The 23683-nt window shown below is 41.2% G+C and overlaps 1 protein-coding gene across 1 annotated transcript in view; it reads right to left on the bottom strand.

The window, feature by feature from the left end:
* Window positions 1-15690: 15690 nt before the first annotated feature.
* The window catches only part of tcf25 (TCF25 ribosome quality control complex subunit), a 132587-nt gene continuing 124594 nt past the window's right edge, over window positions 15691-23683 (bottom strand). Inside the window, exon 18 of the mRNA XM_079620022.1 lies at window positions 15691-16243. Coding sequence (XP_079476148.1) covers window positions 16085-16243 — 159 coding nt within the window. The 3' untranslated portion in view covers window positions 15691-16084. The remainder of the gene's footprint in view (window positions 16244-23683) is intronic.

Here is a 23683-nt window from a genome sequence, read left to right as displayed (position 1 = left end):
ATGATATAGGTACAAATATAATAAAAATGTAATATAGTTATCATATTTAACAAAATACTCCTCTCTACAGACAATTGGATTATAGAGACAATCTCAGTGATCAGAGAAGAGCTCATTCAGCCCATCAGGCATTTGTTTAAGCATGTATGGGTTAGAAAAACGGGTATTTTTAACATGAAAAGTTGCTTAATGCACCTTTAAGTCCAACTAACGTGTTATGGTTATTAAACGGCTTTCCTGAGGTAAACGTTACCCGACTGTTCTCCAGCTGTTTATGGACCTCTGTCCGCGGTTGAAAAACACTTGATCTATCGATTTTATTACATTACATACTGTATCTTTCAAATTACCTATTGATCATTCGTGTTTATTTATATTAAGTTAGTAGCAACAGATGACCGGTTCACGTGCCGCTTGAACTGAGATCTCTGTGCGATCTGTCACGTCACATTTACAAGCACCAAAACGGTGTTTATTGTTTGAATTTTGTAATTAAATTGACAGAATCTGAGAGCTGAGAATTTGTTTTATATCAATAGTACCGTAAACCTTCTCCGTCGGTGTCACCGTCCTCTTTGCTTCGCGATTTTCTCTGCGTGAGAAATGGATGTGTGGCGTGAGAGCGTGTGGAAAGTGACAACTGCGTGAGTCTCACGGTGAACTCGTGAGAGTTGGCAGCTCTGCAGATTCAGTTTGTAAATGTTTTTGGCGGGTGTGCTTGTGCAGCCGCGGTCTGTTCATTTGCCATGTTGTTTGTGTAGCTCTATGGCAAACGCGCTGAGCGCGTTCGGAACTACGGGAGCTCAGAGAGGAGCGTCTGCGGATATTATAGAGAAAACCGATTTTCATTCAAACACATCGATGTACACTACACACTCGAGTTAATCGATTAAATCGATTTATCGCCCAGCCCTACTACGCGTTGAAGTGGATCCTCTTCGTCTCTTGGTGCTCTTCTCACTCAGAAGACCCCAGATCATGCCCGATCAGTGTCGTGCTTTCCTTCCTGCAGGATGGGTTGGAGTGAAGGCTGTCTCCCTCCACCCTGAAAGTATATGTTGCCGCTATCGCCGCACATCACGATGCAGTTGATGGTAAGTCCGTGGGAAAGCACGACCTGGTCATCAGGTTCCTGAGAGGAGCGAGGAGACTACAGCCTCCTCGCCCTCCTCTCGTTCCCTCTTGGGACCTCTCAGTGGTGCTCCCTTTGAGCCTCTGCAATCAGTGGAGCTTAAGTTCCTGTCAATTAAGACAGCGCTCCTGGTTGCTTTGGCCTCCATCAAGAGGGTAGGGGACCTGCACGCATTTTCTGTAGACGAAGCGTGCCTGGAATTTCGGGCCGGCCTTTTCTCACGTGATCCTGAGACCCCGGCCTGGATATGTGCCCAAGGTTCCCACCACTCCCTTCCGGGACCAGGTGGTGAACCTGCAAGCGCTGCCCCTGGAGGAGGCAGACCCAGCCTTGGCATTGCTCTGTCCAGTACGCGCCCTCCGTGCTTACGTAGACAGAACGCAGTGTTTCAGGACCTCAGACCAGCTCTTTGTCTGTTATGGTGGGAAGCTGAAGGGAAAGGCTCTCTCCAAGCAAAGGTTGTCTCACTGGATAGTGGACGCCATTGCTGTGGCTTACCAGCAGCAAGGTCGACCGTGCCCCCTTGGTGTGACGGCCCACTCCACCCGGAGTGTGGCCTCCTCTTGGGCTCTAGCGCATGGCGCCTCGCTAACAGACATCTGCAGAGCTGCAGGCTGGGCGACACCCAACACATTTGCCAGATTCTACAATCTCCGAGTGGAGCCAGTGTCCTCCCGAGTACTCGCTTCAACCAGCCAGTGCTAGGACCCGCTCAGGTGTCTTCGCTTGCTCGCCATTCCACTCCACGGACTGGATCCGTGCGATATTCCTCAGGTGAGCCTGATAAGCCCTGAGTTCCTCCAGCGCTGTTGACGTCAACGCCAGAGTTTTGCCTCCGGCAGCTTTCGCGTTGGCTAGGTGCCACCATGTGCATGGTTCCCCCTCTGGGCGACCCCCACGTGTGTATTTCCACTTTAAGCCTCTCTCGAGCATGTGTCTTTCCAGTCTGCCACCCCTGGGGTTGAAATACTCCACCCTACGGGCTGGACACCCCAGTATTCTCTGTATGCACCCCCTTCCGGGTCATATGTGTGTTTTTTAAGTCCCCCCCCCCCCCCTTCGGGCGGGCACTGATTGCATATTTCCACTGTGATATGCTTCCCAGTGTACCTTGGTATTCCTGTGTTAAGTAGGAGTCCTTCGTCCGTGCTAGTCTCACGACAGGGAGCTCAGACTTACGCAGGGCACTGGAAGACAGCCGAGGTGGCGTGATTGGACTGGGAACCCCATTCGTCGTCATTCGACGTAACTCGAAGTGACAACGAAAGGGAACGTCTCGGTTACGGATGTAACCCTCGTTCCCTGAGTAGGGAACGGAGACGTTACGTCTTCCTGCCACTTCCGCTGTACCGCTGGAACAGCCTGAGTTCAGCTTGGCTCCTTCAGCGAAGAAACATATCTGCATGTTGCCAGCTCACTTCCTTATATACCCACACTGTGGGGCGGAGTTACGCTATGCAAATTCAGCAGACCCATGGCATTTGCTTGCCATTGGCTCGTTTTATTACTGTTCGAAGAGGATAGGCTTCTAAGCGAACCCCATTCGTCGTCATTCGACGTAACGTCTCCGTTCCCTACTCAGGGAACGAGGGTTACATCCGTAACCGAGACGTTCTGTAGGTTACATTTTGTTTTTTTAGTTTTGGTACATAATTCGCCTTTGGCTTAGCCACACCCTAGAATGTAGATTGACCAATCACAGCACAGCCAAGAACGAGCTCCACAGAGGCCCGACACTTTTTCACAGCGCTCCATTGACTTTAACACAGGCGTCTCATATTTTTGGTCTCGGCATGCTATTACCGTCGGAGTTTTATCAAAAATATGGTTAAACGTTGTGCCTGGGGCATTTGTAACACAGATACGCGTTTCCCAGAGAGGTTGGAGGGGGGTGTCCGTTTTTTCCGGATATACTGACAAGTGTCGTCTTTGGATTAAACTGTGTGGACGTCCTCACAGTCAGCGAAACCCCTCAAGGATCAACAAGCTCACTTTTGTGCTCTAAGATACATTTAGCTTTTAACCTTTCTGTGAAGTTATAATAGTTAAACAGTTTTATGCTGTTTTAGGTTATGATTTCGGTTCTCTACCCTAATTGTTGATACGCTAAGCACATGCTGCTAAAAAATACAACTTTATACTCGCGTAGTCCGTTATACTCTGCTTTGTAATAACGATTATAGAAGTGAATAGAGACCCAGCTTTGCATGAACAGTGTTGCTCTTTGATATTCTTAGTCTCAGCCTCCGTCTCCATTAGGATATGCGGTGGTTAATTTTTTGACTGTGACCGTTATGCTTTTGCCTCTATTTGGATGCCTTGTTGTTGCTTGCGTTTCACCGGTATGTCTTGAATATAGCCTTCGAACGCATACTGCAGCCCCTTTTGCCTACTTCTATCGGACACTTTATTTGCTGCTTTATTAAAAGTTTGATAAAATTTCAGCAGGAAGAGCATAAGCCATGTTGATACCAAACCAGAGCCCATACCTGTATGAAGTTGACGGACGTAGCAACAGTATCTAAGGGGGGCGGGGCTTAGCCAAAGGTGAATTGGAATGCTTATGTTAAGTAAACAAATTCTGTGTGATCTTAACCCTTAATCAGTGTTTGGGGTCCAGCAGACCCCACTGGACTTTTCCTTCATTTTTAAAAAGTGTTGCTTTCATCTCAGGGGCATGAAACTCTGTGACATTTCCTAAATTTATTATTAAACCTTTATTTTTACAGGCAAGTCATTAAGAACAAGTTCCTATTTACAATGGCGGCCTGACGGCCTGTGTTAAAATAATCTATCTTAACACTCAAAAAAAATCTGGGCTTGATTTGGTTGTTCTAAAGGTGCGTACATTTTTTTTTTACCGTTTAAGGTGTTTCAGTACCCCACTACGGAATTACCCACATTGAAAATGAATGGGGAAACTTTTTTTCATTTTGTTTGTCAAAAAAATTATAATAAATCCAATATAAATCTGAAATTTTCTACATATAAACCTAGGTCTAGTCCTAGAGCATAAACACAAAGTGGAACGAACTTTCTATCTCATACACACACATATACACACACACATAAACACACACGTGTGTGACTGCAACAGAGCATTTTTAGAGCTGTTTTTCTCTGCGTGTCTTGTGACACGCAAAAAGACTCATAACTCTAGTATATCTATAGTAAGGAGAGTCAAAAGGTAAGTATCGTTTGATAGAAAACTTTTCAAAAAAAATTTAGATGCAATAACTCGGGAAGGAAATACGGTAGGAGAATTTTTTTTGTTGTGAAGTCCCTCTACATGTGAGCTGCATTTGGATCAAAATTTGTGGTGATTGCATAAAGTTATCAAAAGTTCTACCAGAAGACTCGGGAGATAAATTGATATAACAGCGTATATTTATTAACAGCCCAGCAAGCATGAATTTATAAAGTTCTTTGGCGTAGGCCCCATCCTTAGAGAGCAATGCGAGGGTAGCGGAATCTGCATATCCTGCCTGAAGACGAAGGCAGGGGCGCAGCCGACCCCCCTGGAGGTTAAGGAAGGGACCATCCTGGTGGTGGTGGGGAGGATGAGGGGGATGGTACCATCTTGGTGGTGGTTGGGGAGGATGGAGGTAATTGGCAGCGTCAGCATCTGCGAACTCAGACGAATGTAAGTACCGATCTTTTATACTGTGAGTGTTAGCACATGATTGGTTAGAAGTGAAGTATTACGTGGCACGCTGATTGAGTCTTCCTGGCAGAACTTACGCTAAAGCTTTCATTTACAGCATTTGGAACCAAGATAGCATTTTTGTTCCGCCCTTGACGCCCTGCAGGCTTGATTAGCCGTCTTCGGCGAGGACACCACACTCCCGCTCTCTCACGGGCCGTGCCGTAAAAAGCGCTGCTCTCAGAGAGCTCCGGAGGTTTCAGCGACACGCGAGCTCATGCCGGCTGGTTCCCCGCGTGCCTCGCTCACTGATTCGCCCTCACCTGTCTTCACTGATGGTCAACGCCCGGCTGTTTCCGCCTTTATTCCCACTGAAAAAGAGCAAAATGTCTGTTTATTATCCAGCTTTCGCCGAATGTGTTTTAAATGTAGGAACTGTGCCCATTATTCAGTGCTCACCCCTACTCATAAACACTGCCCGTTAAGTGTCGCACACATACTTAGGGCTCCCATTCATAAAACACTTCCCCGCTCTCGCGGCATGTGTATCATATGCAGATCAGACGCCCATAGCTCAATGCGCGCCTCCTCATATAAGCGCTGTAGATACAGTGTCACAAGCACAAATCATTCAGGTCACCGGATCCCTAGCACACAGCGATCCGAGCCTAGACATCATTCTACCCCTAGCCATACGTGCAAAAGCATGGGAAATCATCCCGGGTGTGTCAGAATGGGTGCTAAAGATAATAAAGCGAGGTTGCTCGCTGCAGTTCGCACGCAGACCCCCGCGCTTTCGAGCCGTGGTTGAAATTGCGCCGAAATAGCGAAACTGCTGAGAAAAGGGGCTATAGAAACCGTCCCTCTGACACAGAGCGAGTCGGGTTTTTAAAGTCGTTATTTTCTCGTCCCAAAGAAGGATGGTGGTCTTCGACCCATCCTAGACCTCAGACATTTGAACAAAGCGCTTATGAGGCGATCGTTCAAAATGCTGACGACCAAACAAATCCTCGCGTAAATTCGCCCGGGGGACTGGTTTATGTCGGTGGATCTAAAGGACGCGTATTTTCAGATACAAATAGCGCCCTGGCCATTATTGAGATTCGCCTTCGAGGGTCGAGCTTATCAGTACACTGTCCTGCCGTTCGGCCTGTATTTAGCACCACGTACGTTCAACAAAGTGCACGGAAGCGGCGCTCGCTCCCCTGAGAGAACAGGGCGTGCGAGTTCTGAACTATTTAGACAGAACTGATATCTCACAAAGTTTTGTTACTCAGTCATTTGGAAAATCTGGGTCTCAAAATCAATTGGAACAAGAGTTTGTTGTTGCCCAGTCAGAAAATCTCTTTTCTGGGAATAGAAATAGACTCTGTGTCACAGCGTGCGCTCTCTATCCAGCTGCTAGCGGCATCTTTCAGAGCCGGCAACGTCACTCCTCTAAAAAGTTTTCAGAGGATTCTGGGCCGCATGGTCTCGGCTTTTGCAGTGCTTCAACTGGGTCTGCTACACATGCACCCCCTCCAGCTATGGCTGAAGTCCCGAGTCCCGCCTCGCGCATGGACATCAGGTCGCCTTCGTCTCAAGGTTACCCAGCGCTGTATTGAAGCCCTGGAACCTTGGAAGGCAGCCGACTGGTACCAGTCGGGCGTCGATATGGGAACTGTCTCAAAGCTAAAAGTAGTCTCGACAGATGCATCCAACCTATCGTCAGACCTGGAGAAGTGCCTACTCATAAACTGTCTAGAGATGAAAGCGGTCGAACTAGGGGTCACCACATCCTAGTCCGATCGGACAACATGTCGGTGGTATCCTACATAAACCGCCAGGGCGGTATCAGATCCCGGAGCCTTTTTTGCCATGGCCAAACGCCTTCTCGTGTGGGCTCAGCACAACCTGCGCTCGCTGAGAGCGGCGCATGTGCCAGGCATCCTGAACTTGGGTCCGGATATGCTATCTAGAAGCAACGTTCCCAGGGGAATGATCCCTTCACCCCCACGTGGTTCAGTTGATATGGAGCATCTTCGACAGGGCAGAGGTCGACCTCTTCGCCTCAAAAGACAACGCTCATTGCCAAACATACTTCACAAAGAGCAGGGACGCGTTGGCCCACGATTGGCCCAATCGCCCGCTCTATGCTTTCCCACCGATCTCGTTGTTACCACAGGTCATCAAACGGATCAAGGAGAACGGGTGCGCGGTGCTCCTAGTCGCCCCGCTCTGGTGGAACCAAACGTGGTTACCGGAGATGACGCACCTAGTGGGAACAGCCCCTTGGCCGGTCCCAGTGAGGAAAGACCTCCTCTCTCAGGCCAAAGGAATGCTCTGGCATCCCCACCCCGAACTGTGGGCCCTGCATGCATGGGCTCTCAACGGGTACCCGCTAACCTCCCAGAGGGAGTGTTAAACACTATCACAGAGGCTAGAGCGCCCTCTACCAGGCGACTTTACGCTTTAAAATGGTCAGTGTTCTCTAGCTGGTGCTCAGCACGGAACATGGATCCGAAAAACTGTGGAGAAACGAAGTTAATTTCCTTCCTCCAAAAGCTTTTGGATGCGGGTAGATCCCCCTCCACGCTCAAAGTAGCCTATATGTGTCGGCCATTGTGGCTTTTCTAATGCCAGCGTCTGGTCAGTCACTGGGGAAAAACTACCTAGTCGTCCGTTTCCTCAGAGGAGCGAGGAGATTAAACCCTCCTCGACCTCCGTCGGTTCCCGTTTGGGACCTTTCCACGGTCCTAGAGGCCATGAAAGGTGACCCATTTGAACCAATGCAGTCCATAGACTTGAAATATCTTTCACTCAAAACCGTCTTCCTGATGGCCCTTGCCTCAGTCAAGCGTGTGGGTGACCTCAGTCTACATTCATCAGGTTTTATAACCTAGAAGTTTCCGCGCTACAGGCTAGACTGTTAGCAGTCTAGCCGCGCTACAGCAGTTATCCTGCCCGACCTGTATGCATGCTTCATTGAGTTATGAGTGAAAACGCGACATCAGAACTCCATCTACAAGGCTCTGTGCGGGTTCATGAGTGGCATGAGGGATATCTTTAGATCTGAGTGATGGATTATGGTGAGTTTGGGCTCTTTTTAATTGTGAGAGTCTGCTGTAAATAATGTCGTACACTAACAATAATGCTATTTTCTACGATCTGTGCATGCTTTATGAAGTTATAGGCAAAAAAGCGAAGCAAGTGCTTCATCGGTATACTTGGCTAGGTGTCTGTGGTATTTTTGTGTTAGAATTCCATGATGAATATATTTAGTTCTGAGTGATGGATTATGTTATGTTTGGACTCGTTTTAATCGTTAGCATCTGCTGTAAATAATGATGTTCCATTTTCCATGAAGTTACGAGCTAGAATGTGTCATAAATTCAGCATCCATATGATTTGGGTCTTGAGTGGCTTCATGTACAAAAACTCGCTCAAGTTTAGTAAAAAGAACAAAACAATTGTGCTTGTTGTATTCTACTCATTGAGACCTTTCAAATGACATATGACACACCACTATCTGAGCTGTATGATGTATTTTACATATTGCATTGTGTAGTACAACAAAGTATTTAATAAATTATGAAATATATAATTATATTTATCAGCTAATAACTCAGCACTACTTAGGAGTTAATCAAATTGGTTACATTCATTGTAAACTTCAGACTCTAAGCTTTCAAATGACACCTATTTTGAGTTGATCTATGTAGTTTTGAAAAATATGATTATATTTTTTTAGCAGCTACTGCACTCCCTTTTAGAGGGACTACTCGGCACTCGTTAAGAGTACCAATTTTTTATATAATATATATATATATATATATATATCATAAAGTTGTGAGGAGAAGTTGAAGCATCAAGAAAAATGAAGTGAAAATTAAATGAGTCTCTATGGACCTCTATTGGATATATGTGGTCATTGCACTTTCTTTCTTTAACTATAATTCCTAAAGTTTTTCCACTAACCTGCAGATGGCAGTATTCTTTCCCTAACACATAGAGAAATGTCCAAAAATAATTTAGATTTAATTAAGATCATCATTTAAGTGATTTTTTCATTAAAAAAAATGTCATGAGCCAATTTATGGCGTAGTTAAGTAATTGCGCAGTAAATAGGTAAAAGACTAAATATCCACAAAAACACAGCATAAATGTATAGTTAAGAAGTAAATTAAAAAATTATATATAGTTTGCCATGTAAAAAAATTATATTTCCTTAGGCAATCGCTCTGTAAAAGTTTGGGGTCTATCAGACCCCAAACACCAACAAGTAAACCCTACTTGAACACTGATTAAGGGTTAAAGCACCAGATGTGAGGTCATGATGTAGTTTCTACAAAAGGAAAAAGTTGTTTTACAACATGCTATTACTATTTATCAATATGCTGAATATGTTCATCCTGATTTACATATTAATTACTACGTCTCATACAAACATGTGTCTGTGCCAGTTTATTTAAAGGTTTTCATAACAATTTCTTCGTCCTTTACAACTGTGTCAACCAAAAGCCTCTGTTTCAAAGCTGTAAGGGTGCTGTAAACTAGACATATACATAAAAAGTGGTTCAGTGAACTGTTGTTTGTGTTATGGTTGTGTTGCTGACCTTTGAAAAGAATATGGTTGTTTTTGATCACATCCACAGCTGAAGGGTGTATTTTCAAATTGTTGTAAGGTCTATGCCAGCACAATCTGTGTGTAACCATTTGTTGCACAGATCACACTGCATAAGTTTGATGTGTGGATGCAGGGTTCTAAAACATAAACGTTATTGTAAAGTCAATGCAGCTACATTTATTTACACCAAAACTTACCATTCATATGGTATACTACTTACTTATTTCCTGTTTTGATAAACAGGCTTTTATGTCCTGGGCCATGCAGGTGTTGGTCTATATTTTGCAGTCAGAATGTCCTGTCCATGAAGTACATAGGAGTTGTAATATTCTCTTTTTGTCAAATTCTATTGAAACTCTTCATTCATGTTTGTCTTACTTCAGTTATCACATCTTTCAACATGCTTGTGGCACGGTAAACACATAGCTGACATGTTTGAAGCACTTCAGATGTCATTTTCATGTTTTTGGCTTCCATTTCTGCTGCTTTTAACAACAAACCAACGTTTTGTTCACAGCCCAAAATAACATTTACATTGAAAACTTTTTAATAGTGAAGTGAGAAATAAACCTTACAATGCAAACAAATACCCCACAGTTCACACCATCTCGATAGAAACAGTCCAGCCGTCCAGTGACCCATGTTTTTGGAAAGCTTTCTCTTTACAGATTTTAGATTAAAACAGAGCTCACATATCACACATCTTCTATATATTATTAATACAAATTTAAACTAATTAATACTACACTGGAAAAGATGAGAAATGAATAACCTCAGAATCTCCATGTTATTGCTCTCTATAGAATTGTAGATCCTAAATGAATCATAAATATGCAATTTTTTACAGGGACATCGAAAACCTGTGAAATTATCCTATGAAAAATTACAGTCAGCATATCAAGAAAATGTTACAGCACTACTTTCCTGCAGACCTTACCCAGAGTATAAAGTGGTTTCCCAGTTCTGGTGTGTTACCGATACCGAACACACACACACACATATTCAAATATGTGGATATATGTGGATAAATGGGAAACCCCTCTATTGTTATACATTTAGTCAAGTATACCTGAAGATCTTGCACATGTGACCTTGAAATGGCTTTGATTTGTGTTTACAGATGTTGCAAATTATACAAATCTCAGCAATGATATGACACAGGATTGAGATAATAATATTTGTATTACTTCATGAACTACGTTTGTCTGTTTCCTCATCTACACCTATTAATAGGTGTCCATGTCGCCCTATGGTGCACATCTTTGTTGGACATTCTTTGAATGTCCTGCAAGAATGTATTGTTGATCCGCTGGTTGTGCAGATGGAAATACAGCCGCAAGGCTAACGTAGTAAATGTCCTTCAGTTGGCAGAGGAAGTACCTGCTGGTTGTTATTTTTCTCTGCTAAAGTTGAGTTAACAATAGAAGCAAGATCTGGCAAAAGTTGTATGCTCCTTCGGTCTCTCCTTAGGCCTTTTTTTTTTTTATGAAAACGGTCATGGAGGGAGTACCGTTCACAAGTTCAGGCGAATATGTCAGTTGTTTTGTCTTTATGTATATCTGGCCCCAAATAGCTTTTGAAGCACTCATTCCTGCTGCACTTTATGTATTTTATTATTTTATTTTTTTCAGAAAAGCACATTTTTTATGGAGCACATACTCTGCCATCATGTGGATGGAATAACTTTTCATGAGTCCTATTGACATGTCTGGCAACACGTCCAGCTATGTCAGAGATGACATACCGGGGGTGGAATTTTGAAACTCAGGAGAGCATCTCCATGGTCTCTAGCAGATTCCTGACACCACAGGGTGACAGATAGTACACCACACCATGGGTGCACCCAAGATGCAGTACCGCTACTGTGGGGAAAATACAGAACTAATTTCATGCAATATATTTTCTAAAACTAATTATATAGTTATTAGCCCATGAGTTATAGTTATAATTTGATATAAATAAGGATAATTGTAGAATGTAGTTGATTCCAATACAATTCATTATGACTACGACATAACGATACACATTCAATTATTTTTCACCGGAGGTGAAACTTTTATTCACTTTTATTAATTCATCCAGTTTTGAGGCCTTTGCCATGCTCGAACACATCAGACCTGCAAAAACGTAAAAAGTTATGTGGTGCTAAGTCTTGGTCGAGGGGCTCTATAGCGCCCCACAAATGCAGGTTGTGCGGTATTTGTTTGTGGTGAAGTTTCTCAAATGGTCACTGATGACATTTTAGAGGACAAATGGTGCATTCAAGTCCTCCTTGGAAGTTCGTACTTACGAGGTGGGAAGACTTTTATGACGGCAAGTGCGTTCAAGTCACTTTCGTCTGAGTAAGATGGCGGTGTACTTTCTCTTAATTAATTACACAAAAAAACAGCAAGGTTCTTAAACTTAAACTTAAAAATGAAGAACAAAGAAATGTGCATCAGGTGTACTTTGTTTTTTTAATGTTTTTAATTCATTTATGAAGCCACTGCTTTATCGTTACATATTACATCGTTATATTATAATGCCATCATATTCTGTGCAAGCAAATAACTTACTTTGCTGTAAATAGAAAAGCCCGACTAAATACCTTTAAGTATTGTGGTATTCCACCAACTTGTAAAGATCGGGGCTTAAAGAAAATCCTGAGCTTCCCACTCATATTTACGACATTGTGGTGGTGTTCATGTCATCAACTCGAAATACGATCTTTACAAGATGACTTGGTTCCCAAGTTTACTTGGTTTTATCAGACTCCTCCCAACAGAAAGTCAGCCATCTTGGTTGGAATCTGCCATTTTTACCTTTTACAAAAATCTAAAAACTTAGAAAACTTGCATGCAAATGATGTTGTTTAAACGTACATTCTAGTTTTTAGTTATTTTAGTATTATTTTCATTTTTTAGTTCAATAACAAAAATAACTAAACCTCAAACAATGCATTTCTTCAGCACAATTTCAATCAATTTTCAATGTTGAGTTGTTGTTTGATTCAAAAAGAGTAGCACATAGTCAAAATGACAAAAGAAAAGAAATTGAAGGTTATTCAGAACGTATCAATATTCTTGATAAAAGCTTTGACAGGTTAAAGGTAGGGTTGGTAATCCTGTTCAGAAACATTTTTTATTATACTGGGTGAAATGGTCCTTCCATTCTGATAGTAGTCAATACATTATGTGTTCAGAAAAAGGAATGAAACAAATCTGACCTCTGTAGCAGCTGTAGGACAGTAAAAACTATGACCAATCACTGCCATTCGGTGCGAATGTAAAGAACCAATCAGATGCCTTCATGTCTCGTGCCCGAGCACCACTGCGTGCACAGCAGTGATGCGCGGGTCAATGTATAAACAACCCGCACCCGACCGACGTTTTCAACTAACCCGCCCGCAACTCGGACCGCAAAAAAAAAAAGAAAGAAAATATTGTACCCGACCCGCGTTTTTTAAAGTAGCTATAGTAAATGCTCATCGCGTCATGGGCCATTGACGGAGGAACTAGGGGTGCGCATTTTTCAGAATGCTGTATGATATAGCCTAGTGTTTTGTAATAAAGGCTTGATTTATTCATTTATTTCGTTTCATTTTCTTAACAATTAAGATGCTGCATGTGTTTATCCAGCCTAATCGACTTGTGCGTCTCTCCCCGGACTTTCCCAACAAAAATCCCGCCCCCTCTCAGCAAATAGGCTACATAAAACTGACATTACTGAGCTATATGCGTTTAAAAGTAGCCTATTAAAATGGCACAATGGCATTGCTCAGTTCAACGCGTTGGGAAATCGGGCATTTTGTCCCGCGTCAGCTTTTATTCAAAAGTTAATAACGCGCTCAACATTCAAAAGGTAAATAAGGATTTCCCACTTTCATCTGCAGACTGCTCGTGCGTCATCCTCGCGCATTCAGACAATAAAGTGTAGACCTATGTATTTCATAGAACATTGTGTCTAGTAGCCTACTATATAAATTACAAAGGTAAACGACCCGACCGACCGCGACCCGAATATCATTAAATTTTTGGATGACTCGTAACCGCGGGTAACCGCAGGCACCCGCTCATTTTGGATCAACCCGCGCATCACTGGTAGGTACATGCAGCTGACTCCAAATGTGGATGCGCGTTCATGTTTGTGGGGGGGCGTAGCTTTGGACGGAGCACTGACAGGAGGGGGCGGAGCTTAGAAGAGGTGCCACTTTCAAATCTGGCTAGCTCTCCAACATTACCTACTCTAGCTTTAACAAGTTTTTTTTCTGCATGGGATGAAACAGGGTCCGCGGTACACTGGCCTAACAAACACTAAAAATCTGGAGTAAAAGAGTTTCTAAATACTTTACAAGATTAAAAAAATATTTAATTGGTCCTCATTTATTTCAAAATACAGAATATATATATATATATATATATATATATATATATATATTAGGGGTGGAGCCGAACCCGAATACGGTATTCGGAAAGGCACAAATAACGTGTTTTTTTACAAATACTTATTTCGAACAAATACTTTAAAAAGTATTTGTATTCGGGAATAGGAAAAACTTTATATCAAAAAGCTGCATTTCCTCATGAGACCGCAGTGCACGCCCGGATGAGTGAGAGAGTGACGGACACAGGCTGCTCCTCACAGCAACAGAGAGCGCTCGGCTGAGCGAAAAAACACTTAACTCCATCACTATTTTTGTTGAATAGATGTTTGTACCTTAACTGGGTTCCTGAGGCAGTTTAAAACTTTCGAGGGTCCCACTTTATATTAAGTGGCCCTAATACCTGTGAACTAACATGGTAACTACATGTGTACATATATGTAACTACAGTGTAAGTACACATTGGTACATAGTATCTACAACTGTATTATTAGTGTAACTACACGTATGTAACAACCCACGTAATGGTATGTGTAAGTACAAATGTGTAACAGGACATTGGTAACAACACTTTTTTCAGTGTAACAGGAATTATGTAACTACATTTTGTAACAACATGTAGCCTATTTGTTGTTCCACTTCCACATGCAGTCTTAGATACTGCAGTTACCAGTTGATGTACACAACAATTACCTTAACAATTACACTTTATATTAAGTGGACAGTTCCTGAGGAGTTACCATGTAACACTGGTATCACAAGGTGAAACTTTAGTTGTAATTCAACATTAGTCCTGCCAGTCATAAATACATGTATTCCAACTGGTAACTGCAGTATCTAAAACTGCATGTGGAAGTGGAACAACAAATAGGCTACATATTGTTGTTACAAAATGTAGTTACATAATTACTGTTACACATGTGTACTTACTGAAGTGAAAAAATGTTGTTACCAATGTCCTGTTACACATTTGTACTTACACATACCATTCTGAGGGTTGTTACATATGTGTAGTTACGCAAATGTTACAGCTGTAGATACTATGTACTAATGTGTACTTACACTGTAGTTACATACTATGTACACATGTAGTTACCATGTAAGTTCACAGGTATTAGGGCCACTTAATATAAAGTGGGACCCTTTCGAGAAGCGGAGTTTGATCGGGAGATTATTCCATTACGCTGCATTATTGACGTCTGCAGTCGGGTGCTCTCGTGTTCGCTCTGTTTACGTAACGTCAGCTGTTTAGCGCGGGCTGTTGACAGAGTAACGTTAACGTTCGGTTAAAAATGCTTGTGTAGTTGTGTCGAATTGTATGCACGTGTGGGAGTTATATGGTACGTTTAAGTTACTCTGTTTTTTGCAGACAGCAAGATGTAAGCTTCATAATGTTCACAATGGTATTTTATTAGTTGTTGGTTTAACCATGGATGAGGTAAAGGCTGTTATGTTATTTTCTTTTCAATGACGTTCCTTGTTTCATTGCTGGATTTATGGAAAAACATCAACCAATATCGCATATCCATAATTATTATAATGGATATAATTAAAGAATACTTACACATAACGTAAATTAGAAGTGTAACGCAATTTTTTTTTTACGATTACGATTTTTACGCCTATTTTGAATTTTACTCGAATACAAATACAAATACTTTTCCCCCCTCAACAAATACAAATACAGATACAAATAGCGGCTGCTTTGCACACCCCTAATATATATATATATATATATATATATATCATACCCTCGGCTTTGTAGATCAGCTATCATTAGTGTTATGCATCAAGAATGTCTGATTGAGATCATCTGAAAATCTGACCTGCTTTAGTTGAAGCGGTCACGTTTGTCCATAGAAATACACTAATTTATCAAGATGATCAACCTTTAAAATTACAACGTTTACCTCATTCAACAGGATATACCCAAGCCCTTACCCAAACATGGAACTCAAAAAATAAACATTTAATTTTGTCATTGCTAAAACAGTATTACAGCAATTACTAAAAAATTTTGTTCATAATTGAATTCATCAACATTGTTTTACTAATGTTTCCTGATGATTGTCATGGTGTTCTAAACAAGGTACTTCCACTTTATGGTGGGTGCTCAGAAATTATGCTTTCAAGCCTGAAAATAAATATTCATTAAAAAAAAGAAGCCTCTCAAGTCATGGCTTAATTAACATATCTGTCTCTTCATATAATAAAAGAGATGTGGACCACAATTAAACACTAGTCAAGTAGTATGAATTAATTGGATCTTTTAATGTATAGGGCAAGCAGAACATAACTTTAGGTCACTTATTTTTATTTGAAAATCGTGCCCTTGTTGATCCGTCAGTCCCATTCCTCCTCGTCTCTGTCCTGGTTGTCCTCCCACTGAGGTTCACGAAACTGGATGTTAGCCAACATGTCCCTCATGGCCACCATTAGTCTATTCACTTCCTGGTTCAATTCATGGCCGGCACGGGCAACTTCCTGTCTGTCTTCAGGCCTCTGAAAAAAAAATAATAATTAGAATTTCATGGAAAATAAATAATTAGCAGATGGAAGCCATGCTTTTCCTTTTTCACATAATTCATGAAGCTGATCATGGTAGTATGGCATAATAAAAAAACATAGCTTGCATAGCCAGAGGGAAAATGTGTTGGAGTCCTTGATAGGATTTCTTAAGATAGTAGAACACGCACACGCCTCTAAAAAAAAAACACCTATTAGGGGTGTAACGATACACGTATTCGTATTGAACCGTTCGGTACGAGGCTTTCGGTTCGGTATGCATTACAAACCAAACGGTTCATTGGACCATTTTTCCTGCCGACCAAAATTTTATATTTCAAATGTAGGCAAATGTAAGAGACGCTGGCATTGCCCAACATCAAATGGCAAACGTGATGAAAGCAGAACAAAACTGCGCTACTCGTTATTTTGTGCTTCACGGACCATTTATCAGTTTGGACCAATGCGAGCCGATCTTGATCAAGTACACAGCGCTAAGAGATCCAGTAAAGAAAGCACTTGAATTCGCCACTGAAGTAATAACATCGCTGCGAGATCCAGTGAGAAGCATTCACATTTCTCCGTTATTGACGGGTCAAACAGCGCTGATGTGGAAACCAGAAACATTGTAGGCCTAACATTCTTTCAAGTAACGTTACATAGATTTTATTTCGACATTATGAATAAAATTGCTGCCCTCAAATGTTAATCTGAAATTAAATAAACCTTTGTTTATAACTACTACAATATTACATAAAACAAAAACAGCTCCTTATAAAAAAAATTTATGTCAAGTATAGCTCCATCATTGCTCAAAGTAAAAAATGACCACACTTTGTTAGTTTTAATAAAAAAAAAAAAAAAAATGTAAATCAAGGAAATTTCTCTGGCATTTCTTTCTTTTTGCTGTATCGAAAATTTAATGTTTAATTTAGATTCCAATACAATCGTATATAAACGGAGAAAGTTCTGTACATTGAATCTTTAGCATTTAAGATTATGATGATGATATCAGCTGAGATTCCTGCCAGTCCTGTTCTCTCTACTGTAAGTTAAATGAGTCAGATTACTTAAAAATCACCCTTTGTCCTTTGCCCTGTCCCAGTCGTTGACTAGTTAGGCTGATTGGATCATTTGAATGACACTGTTATGCTGATGGGATCAGGAAATCTCTGCAAACGTGCTGACTCATGTAGGCTACTTCATTTACATGCCCCCTTTATGTAAATCCCTCCCCCTTGGAATGTATATATACTACAATGTATACTGTTAGTTTTTAGACTGTTGGACGACCTACAGGAACGCACAGCAAAGTCCTCAATAAACAATAACTTCTGTTTGAAAGCGATCCCAACGTCTCCTGGTCTCTGCTTTGACAAAGGAAAACGTTTCCTACAGTATCGTATCTAACCGTCAATTTTGTGAACCGTTACACCCCTAACACCTAGGGCTGTAGCGATACACTAATCTCACGATACGATACACTATATTCAGCTCACGATACGATATATATCACGATATTCAGCCAACGATACGATTCGATATAATTCGATACGATTCTATATAATTCGGTACGCTTACATCATTTTCTGATAGATTTAAAGGGGACATAGTGATTTTGGTGACATCTTGTGTTGTGAGTGTTTCATTTACTTGGATTAATTGAAATAAAAACATCAGACAGCTTGCAAAATAAATGCTGGACAAAATTAATCAAAGATGTGTTGAGAAAAGTTGAAAAAAACCTTGCATCACAATAAATTGTGATTGTCAAAACATTTGGTAACTTATTTTTATTAAGTTTACTGACAACATGTTACAGTGTTTAAGTGTTTAGCTGCATGGTTACAATTACGATTCATTTAGATAATTATTAGTTACATACATGTTAAAAAATAAATCACTAATGCTGTAAACATAGAGAGCCCTAGGCTATTTTTATTAAAGGTTAAAAATAAAAACTTAAATAAAATATAATGCGTTCTTTACTTTCAACGTCAACTTTATAATATTTTAATGATATAAGTAAAAATATATGTAGCCTAATATAGTGGACATTAACAAAACTCTATAGCTAATTTTTCCAGCCTATACATGGTCATTAAATTGCTTTCCTGATCCATTTACATTTACCATTTACCTGTTTAATTGACTTCTTACCGCGGATGAAAAACACTGATTGATCCGAGGCATACATTTCGGTAAGTTCGGGTTTATAATAGTAAAGAAGAGTTAGAGTTGATCGGGTCATGTGTAGTGATCGACCGATTTATCGGTTTACCGATATTTTTACCGATATTTAAGCATTTTCCCATAATCGGGTATCGGTTTTGTAATATCGGATTCACCGATAGACGGCGCCATCTTGTGGGCGTTTTGAGAATTTCGCCATTGCAGCACCGCGTCTGAGGAGAGACGAGACAACAACAACTGCGTGCAGAGCACAGGTAAAGTAGGTTATATGTAGGCCTACTACTTGCTTTGCTTCAATTATTCAACCTTATTTTACATAACAGACATAATGCACGAATGAGATTTGAGACAAAAATGCCTGATATGTAGTTTATTTATGCAGCTTGACGGCTCTAAAAAAAAAAATCACGGAGCCAGCCTAATTCGTTGTGTCCTGTCTCAATAAAGACGTAACTTTACATTAATTAAATAAAACCGACGTGAATGAGTGCATGTTGTAAATAAAAGCGCTGAATTTAATTCTCTCTCTGTTGTATTCGCTCACCATTAGTCGCGTAAAAAAAGTTTGTTCATATTGCTGAGCACTCACTGGGTTGAGGAATGCTCATGCACAGCCACTGCATGAAACTTTTAACAAGATTCACTTGTTTAAAACACCCTAAATGATATTAGCATTTATTACATAACCATTATTTCGGTAATACACATCTAAATAAACACAGCTCTGTGGAAATTAATTATTAATTATTTCCACGAATCAGCGCCGCCGCTCCCACCAGGCGCATCACGCGCACACGTGCAGTAGGGCACCGAGTGCTGAGGAGACACCAACAAAATAGTCTTTTAAAATCTCAAATATCCCGGAATCAAGAGCGAGCGAGCGCGCCCGCGAGACAGAGACTGTGCTCCAAACCGCGTAGCGCGTGCACGGCAGAGAGGGAGAGAGAACAAGAGACCGTGCGCGTGTGCCTCATGAAGCGCATAAGACTTTTTTTTTTACCTCATCAAAGCTTTTATTTTTAAACAGACACTTTAGTAACAGTGCACTTCATTTTTTGCCCTCAGACTTCTCTATTTATTGGTGTATAAATAAGTTTTTTTTTTTTTTGGAAACAGGAGGGAGTGATTGTTATAAATAAAATGGTTTGTTCAGTTGTGTTGTAATAATTGTGTCAAAAACAGAAGTATAACAGTAAATAAATATCGGTTCTGCATATCGGTTATCGGGCATGTAAACATGCTAATAATCGGTATCGGTTTTAAAAAATCAATATCGGTCGATCACTAGTCACGTGCCGCTTGAACTGAGGCGCTACAGAGATCTGTCACGTCGCATTTACAAGCGCCAAAACGGTATTATTGTTTGAATTGCGTAATAAAATGGACAGAATCAGAGCTGATAATTTAATTTAATATATAAGTAACCGGCTCTGTCTTGTCTGTCGTTGTCAGTGTCCACTTTGCTCCGCGATTTTTTTCTGCGTGAGAAAATGGATGTGTGGCGTGAGAGCGTATGGAAAGGGCCAGCCCTGCGTTAGTGCCACATAGCTTACAAACCGCAACGCTTTTATCCAAGTCGTTGCTTTCCTTCTTTTTTTAAACCAAAGTGCTCCCACACATCTGCTTTTAAGCAGGCGGGTGCTGGATTTATATTCACCGCCATTCTCCGAATATCCTCGCTCTGACTTGATAAACAGGAAGAGGTAGACGTCTGCGTCTGTGTAAAGTTAGTACGGGTAACTTGCTCTACAGCAACACTAGCGGCTGGCTGACCAAATCGCTCTTCCTGCAACGCGAACGGGGGTAAACACGGGGGATTTGAATGGGACGTATGTATCGATACTCGCGGCTAAAAAAACGATACTTTTTTTGGGAAAAAAATATCGGTTTATATCGCAGAATCGATAAAATCGCCCAGCCCTACTAACACCTATATATTCTTCTCGTGTCACGAATATATTTTCTCAAACACACATTAACTCCATGTAAAATTCAAAGAAGCTTTACAGATCTTTATTGGAAAGGGTTTAAACAATGTTTTTCATGCTTGTTCAAAGATCCATGCACAATTATTGCACATACACTTGTGGAACAATCCTGGTAGGCAATTATGGTCACAGTTACATTAGCTTTGGACACTAAAGAGACCCTTCCACTGACTCTAAAAAAAAGACACCAAAAGAAAGATGTCCAGGGTGAGGTGGGCAGATCGATACTAATATCGATAATATCGATACCAACGTTGGTATCGGTATTGATCGATACCAACGTGAAAATATCGATACTTAAGTTTCAGTTTCTCTCGTTTTTCGACCTGGCCGTGTTTGTCTAAATGCAGCTGTCACAGAGCAGAGCAAGCTCTCAAGAGTGCTGCTCGTGCTCGACACTGCTCTCCTGTGTTGTACCGTCACGGGACTCACCACTAGCGCTACCACCAGCAGTCAGGCGCGCGCGCCGCTCAGCCGCGCATTTCTAACAGCAGTCAGTCAGAGGCGGAGAATGGAAGCAGAGAGAAAGAGGAGCGTTGTATGGCTGTATTTTCAGGCCGAAAATGAGACAACAGCGACTTGTACCATTTGTAGAAAGTCTTGAAAATACAGTTGCAATACAACTAATTTGTACAAACATATGAAAAATCACGGACCAGAAAATGCAGAGCTGCAGAAACGGAGAAACGTTATTTTGTTCTCATTATATCGTATTACAAGGAGAATTTGTTTTACATTTTTTATATTTATTGTGAAGTAAAACTTTGTGACTTTGTTTATTTAAGAAAGAAAAAAAACGAAAAGAAGTGCACTAAAGAGGAGAAACATTTTTTGTTAACATGCTACTTGAAAAGAGAATTTGTTTTTACATTTTTTATATTTGTGAAATAATAATTTTGTAACTTTGTTTATTTAAGAAAAAATCCTGAAAAGAAGTGCACTAAAGAGGAAAAACATTTTTTGTTAACATGCTATTCGAAAATATTTGTGAAGTAATCATTTTGTAACTTTGTTTATAAAACAGAAGTAACCAAAAGTTGTTTCTGAACAAAAGCTTTTGTAGTACTGATTAATAACCCAAAATGCAAACCACAAAAACAAATTAAAAGTCATGAAAATTCATTTAGATTTAGGTTGAAGACGCATCCACCTTAATTATTAAAAATTATTAAAAATATCGGTATTGGTATCGGTATCGGCGATACTGGCCCTGTATTTACTTGGTATCGGATCGATACCAAATCTAGCGGTATCGCACACCACTAGATGCCATAGGCCTGCTGCTGGGAGGCATGAGGACTGCAGATATGGCTAGAGCAATAAACAGCAACGTCTGTAATGGAAGACAACTAATACAGTGCTATAGGGAGACCAAAAGGACAGCGGATCATCCCTGCAGTGGCAAATCATGTGTCCAACCAACCAATCACATTGTATGTTTTTTTAAATAATTAATTTGCATTTTATTGCATGACATAAGTATTTGATACATCAGAAAAGCAGAACTTAATATTTGGTAGATAGATAGATAGATAGATAGAGTCTTTATTGTCCCATAGGGATAATCATTTTCACACATTTTTCCATTCTCCATAGCACAGAAATAAAACATAAGGAACATATAGAACATATAACACATATCCAAGTGCATATACAAACACACAACTCATTAAGACACCTACATAAAAAAAGAAAAAAAAACAACAACAAGGCAACTGAGGTGAGGGGGCAGTATTTACAGTTTGTTCAGCACTGTGATGGCGGTGGGGACAAAACTTTTTTTGAAGTGCGCTTTGGTCCAGGTTAGTGCTCTGTATCTGCGACCGGATGGGAGTAGTGTGAAGAATTTATTCAGGGGGTGATCTGTGTCAGCTGCTATTGCGCGTGCTAGGCGTGTGATGGCTGTGTCATTCATGTCTGATAAGCTTGGTGTGGGAAGATTGATAATCTTGGAGGCAATATGTGTGATTTTAGTGAGTTTGTTTTTACAGGTGGCAGTTAGCATTGTGTAGAAACAGGTTGAGCAGTACAGCAGGGTGGGTTGAATGATACTTTTGTAAAGTAGGAGCAGGAGGTGAGGGGCAACAGAGAGGGCTTTTAATTTGCGTATTACATGTAGTCTTTGTTGTGCACGTTTCTGGATGGCAGTGACATGTTCCTTGAAGTTGATTTTATTATCTATAATTAGTCCCAGGTATTTAAAGCTGCTGACCTGTTCGATTGGTTGACCGTGAATGTGGGTATGGTTCAGTCCAGGTGGTGATTTGGATGTGTACATGACCAACTCTTTTGTTTTGTCTGTGTTTAGTTGGAGGTAATTGTTCTGACACCACTGTGAAAACTGTGAAATTGAGTCCTGATATGCTGTGATGGAGTTGTTGTTGTTGAGTAATCCAACTATGGCAATGTCATCAGCGTATTTGTAGTAAGTAGTGACAGGTGATGGGCTATTGCAGTCGTTGGTGTACAGGGTGTAGAGGAAGGGACTGAGAACACAGCCCTGTGGGGCACCAGTGTTGGTGATGATGGTTGATGATGTTGTTGAGCCAATTCTAACGGTCTGTGGTCTGTTGCTGAGGAAGTTATGAATCCAGTGAATGAGAAGTGGGGAGATGTTGAGGTAAAGTGATTTCTTGATGAGCTGGTGACGTTGGATTGTGTTGAAAGCGGAGCTGAAATCAATGAAGAGGACTGAAGCAAAGTTTCCAGATGTCTGTAGGTGTTGAAGAATAGGATGGAGAAGGCATGCCACTGCGTCCTCCGTACCTCGTCTGGGTCTATATGCAAATTGAAACGTACAGAAACGTTAGATCAATTACAGAGATCATACATTTCCTGTAGTTCTTGACCAGGTTTGCACACACTGCAGCAGGGATTTCGGCCCACTCCTCCATAGAGACCTTCTCCAGATCCTTCAGGTTTCGGGGCTGTCGCTGGACAATACAGACTTTCAGCTTCGTCCAAAGATTTTCTATTGGGTTCAGGTCTGGAGATTGGCTAGGCCACTCCAGGACCTTGAGATGCTTCTTACGGAGCCACTCCTTAGTTGCCCTGGCTGTGTGTTCCGGGTCGTTGTCATGCTGGAAGACCCAGCCACGACCCATCTTCAATGCTCTTACTGAGGGAAGGAGGTTGTTGGCCAAGATCTCGCGATACATGGCCCCATCCATCCTCCCCTCAATACGGTGCAGTCGTCCTGTCCCCTTTGCAGAAAAGGAAGGGTCCTGCTGTGTAGTTCTGGGCTGATCCCTCACCT

Source organism: Phoxinus phoxinus (genome assembly GCF_949152265.1).
Source record: "Phoxinus phoxinus genome assembly, chromosome: 8".
In the NCBI taxonomy this organism is placed as follows: Eukaryota; Metazoa; Chordata; class Actinopteri; order Cypriniformes; family Leuciscidae; genus Phoxinus; species Phoxinus phoxinus.
Note: the sequence above shows the minus strand (reverse complement) of the source record. Positions and strands in the feature narration are given on the sequence as shown.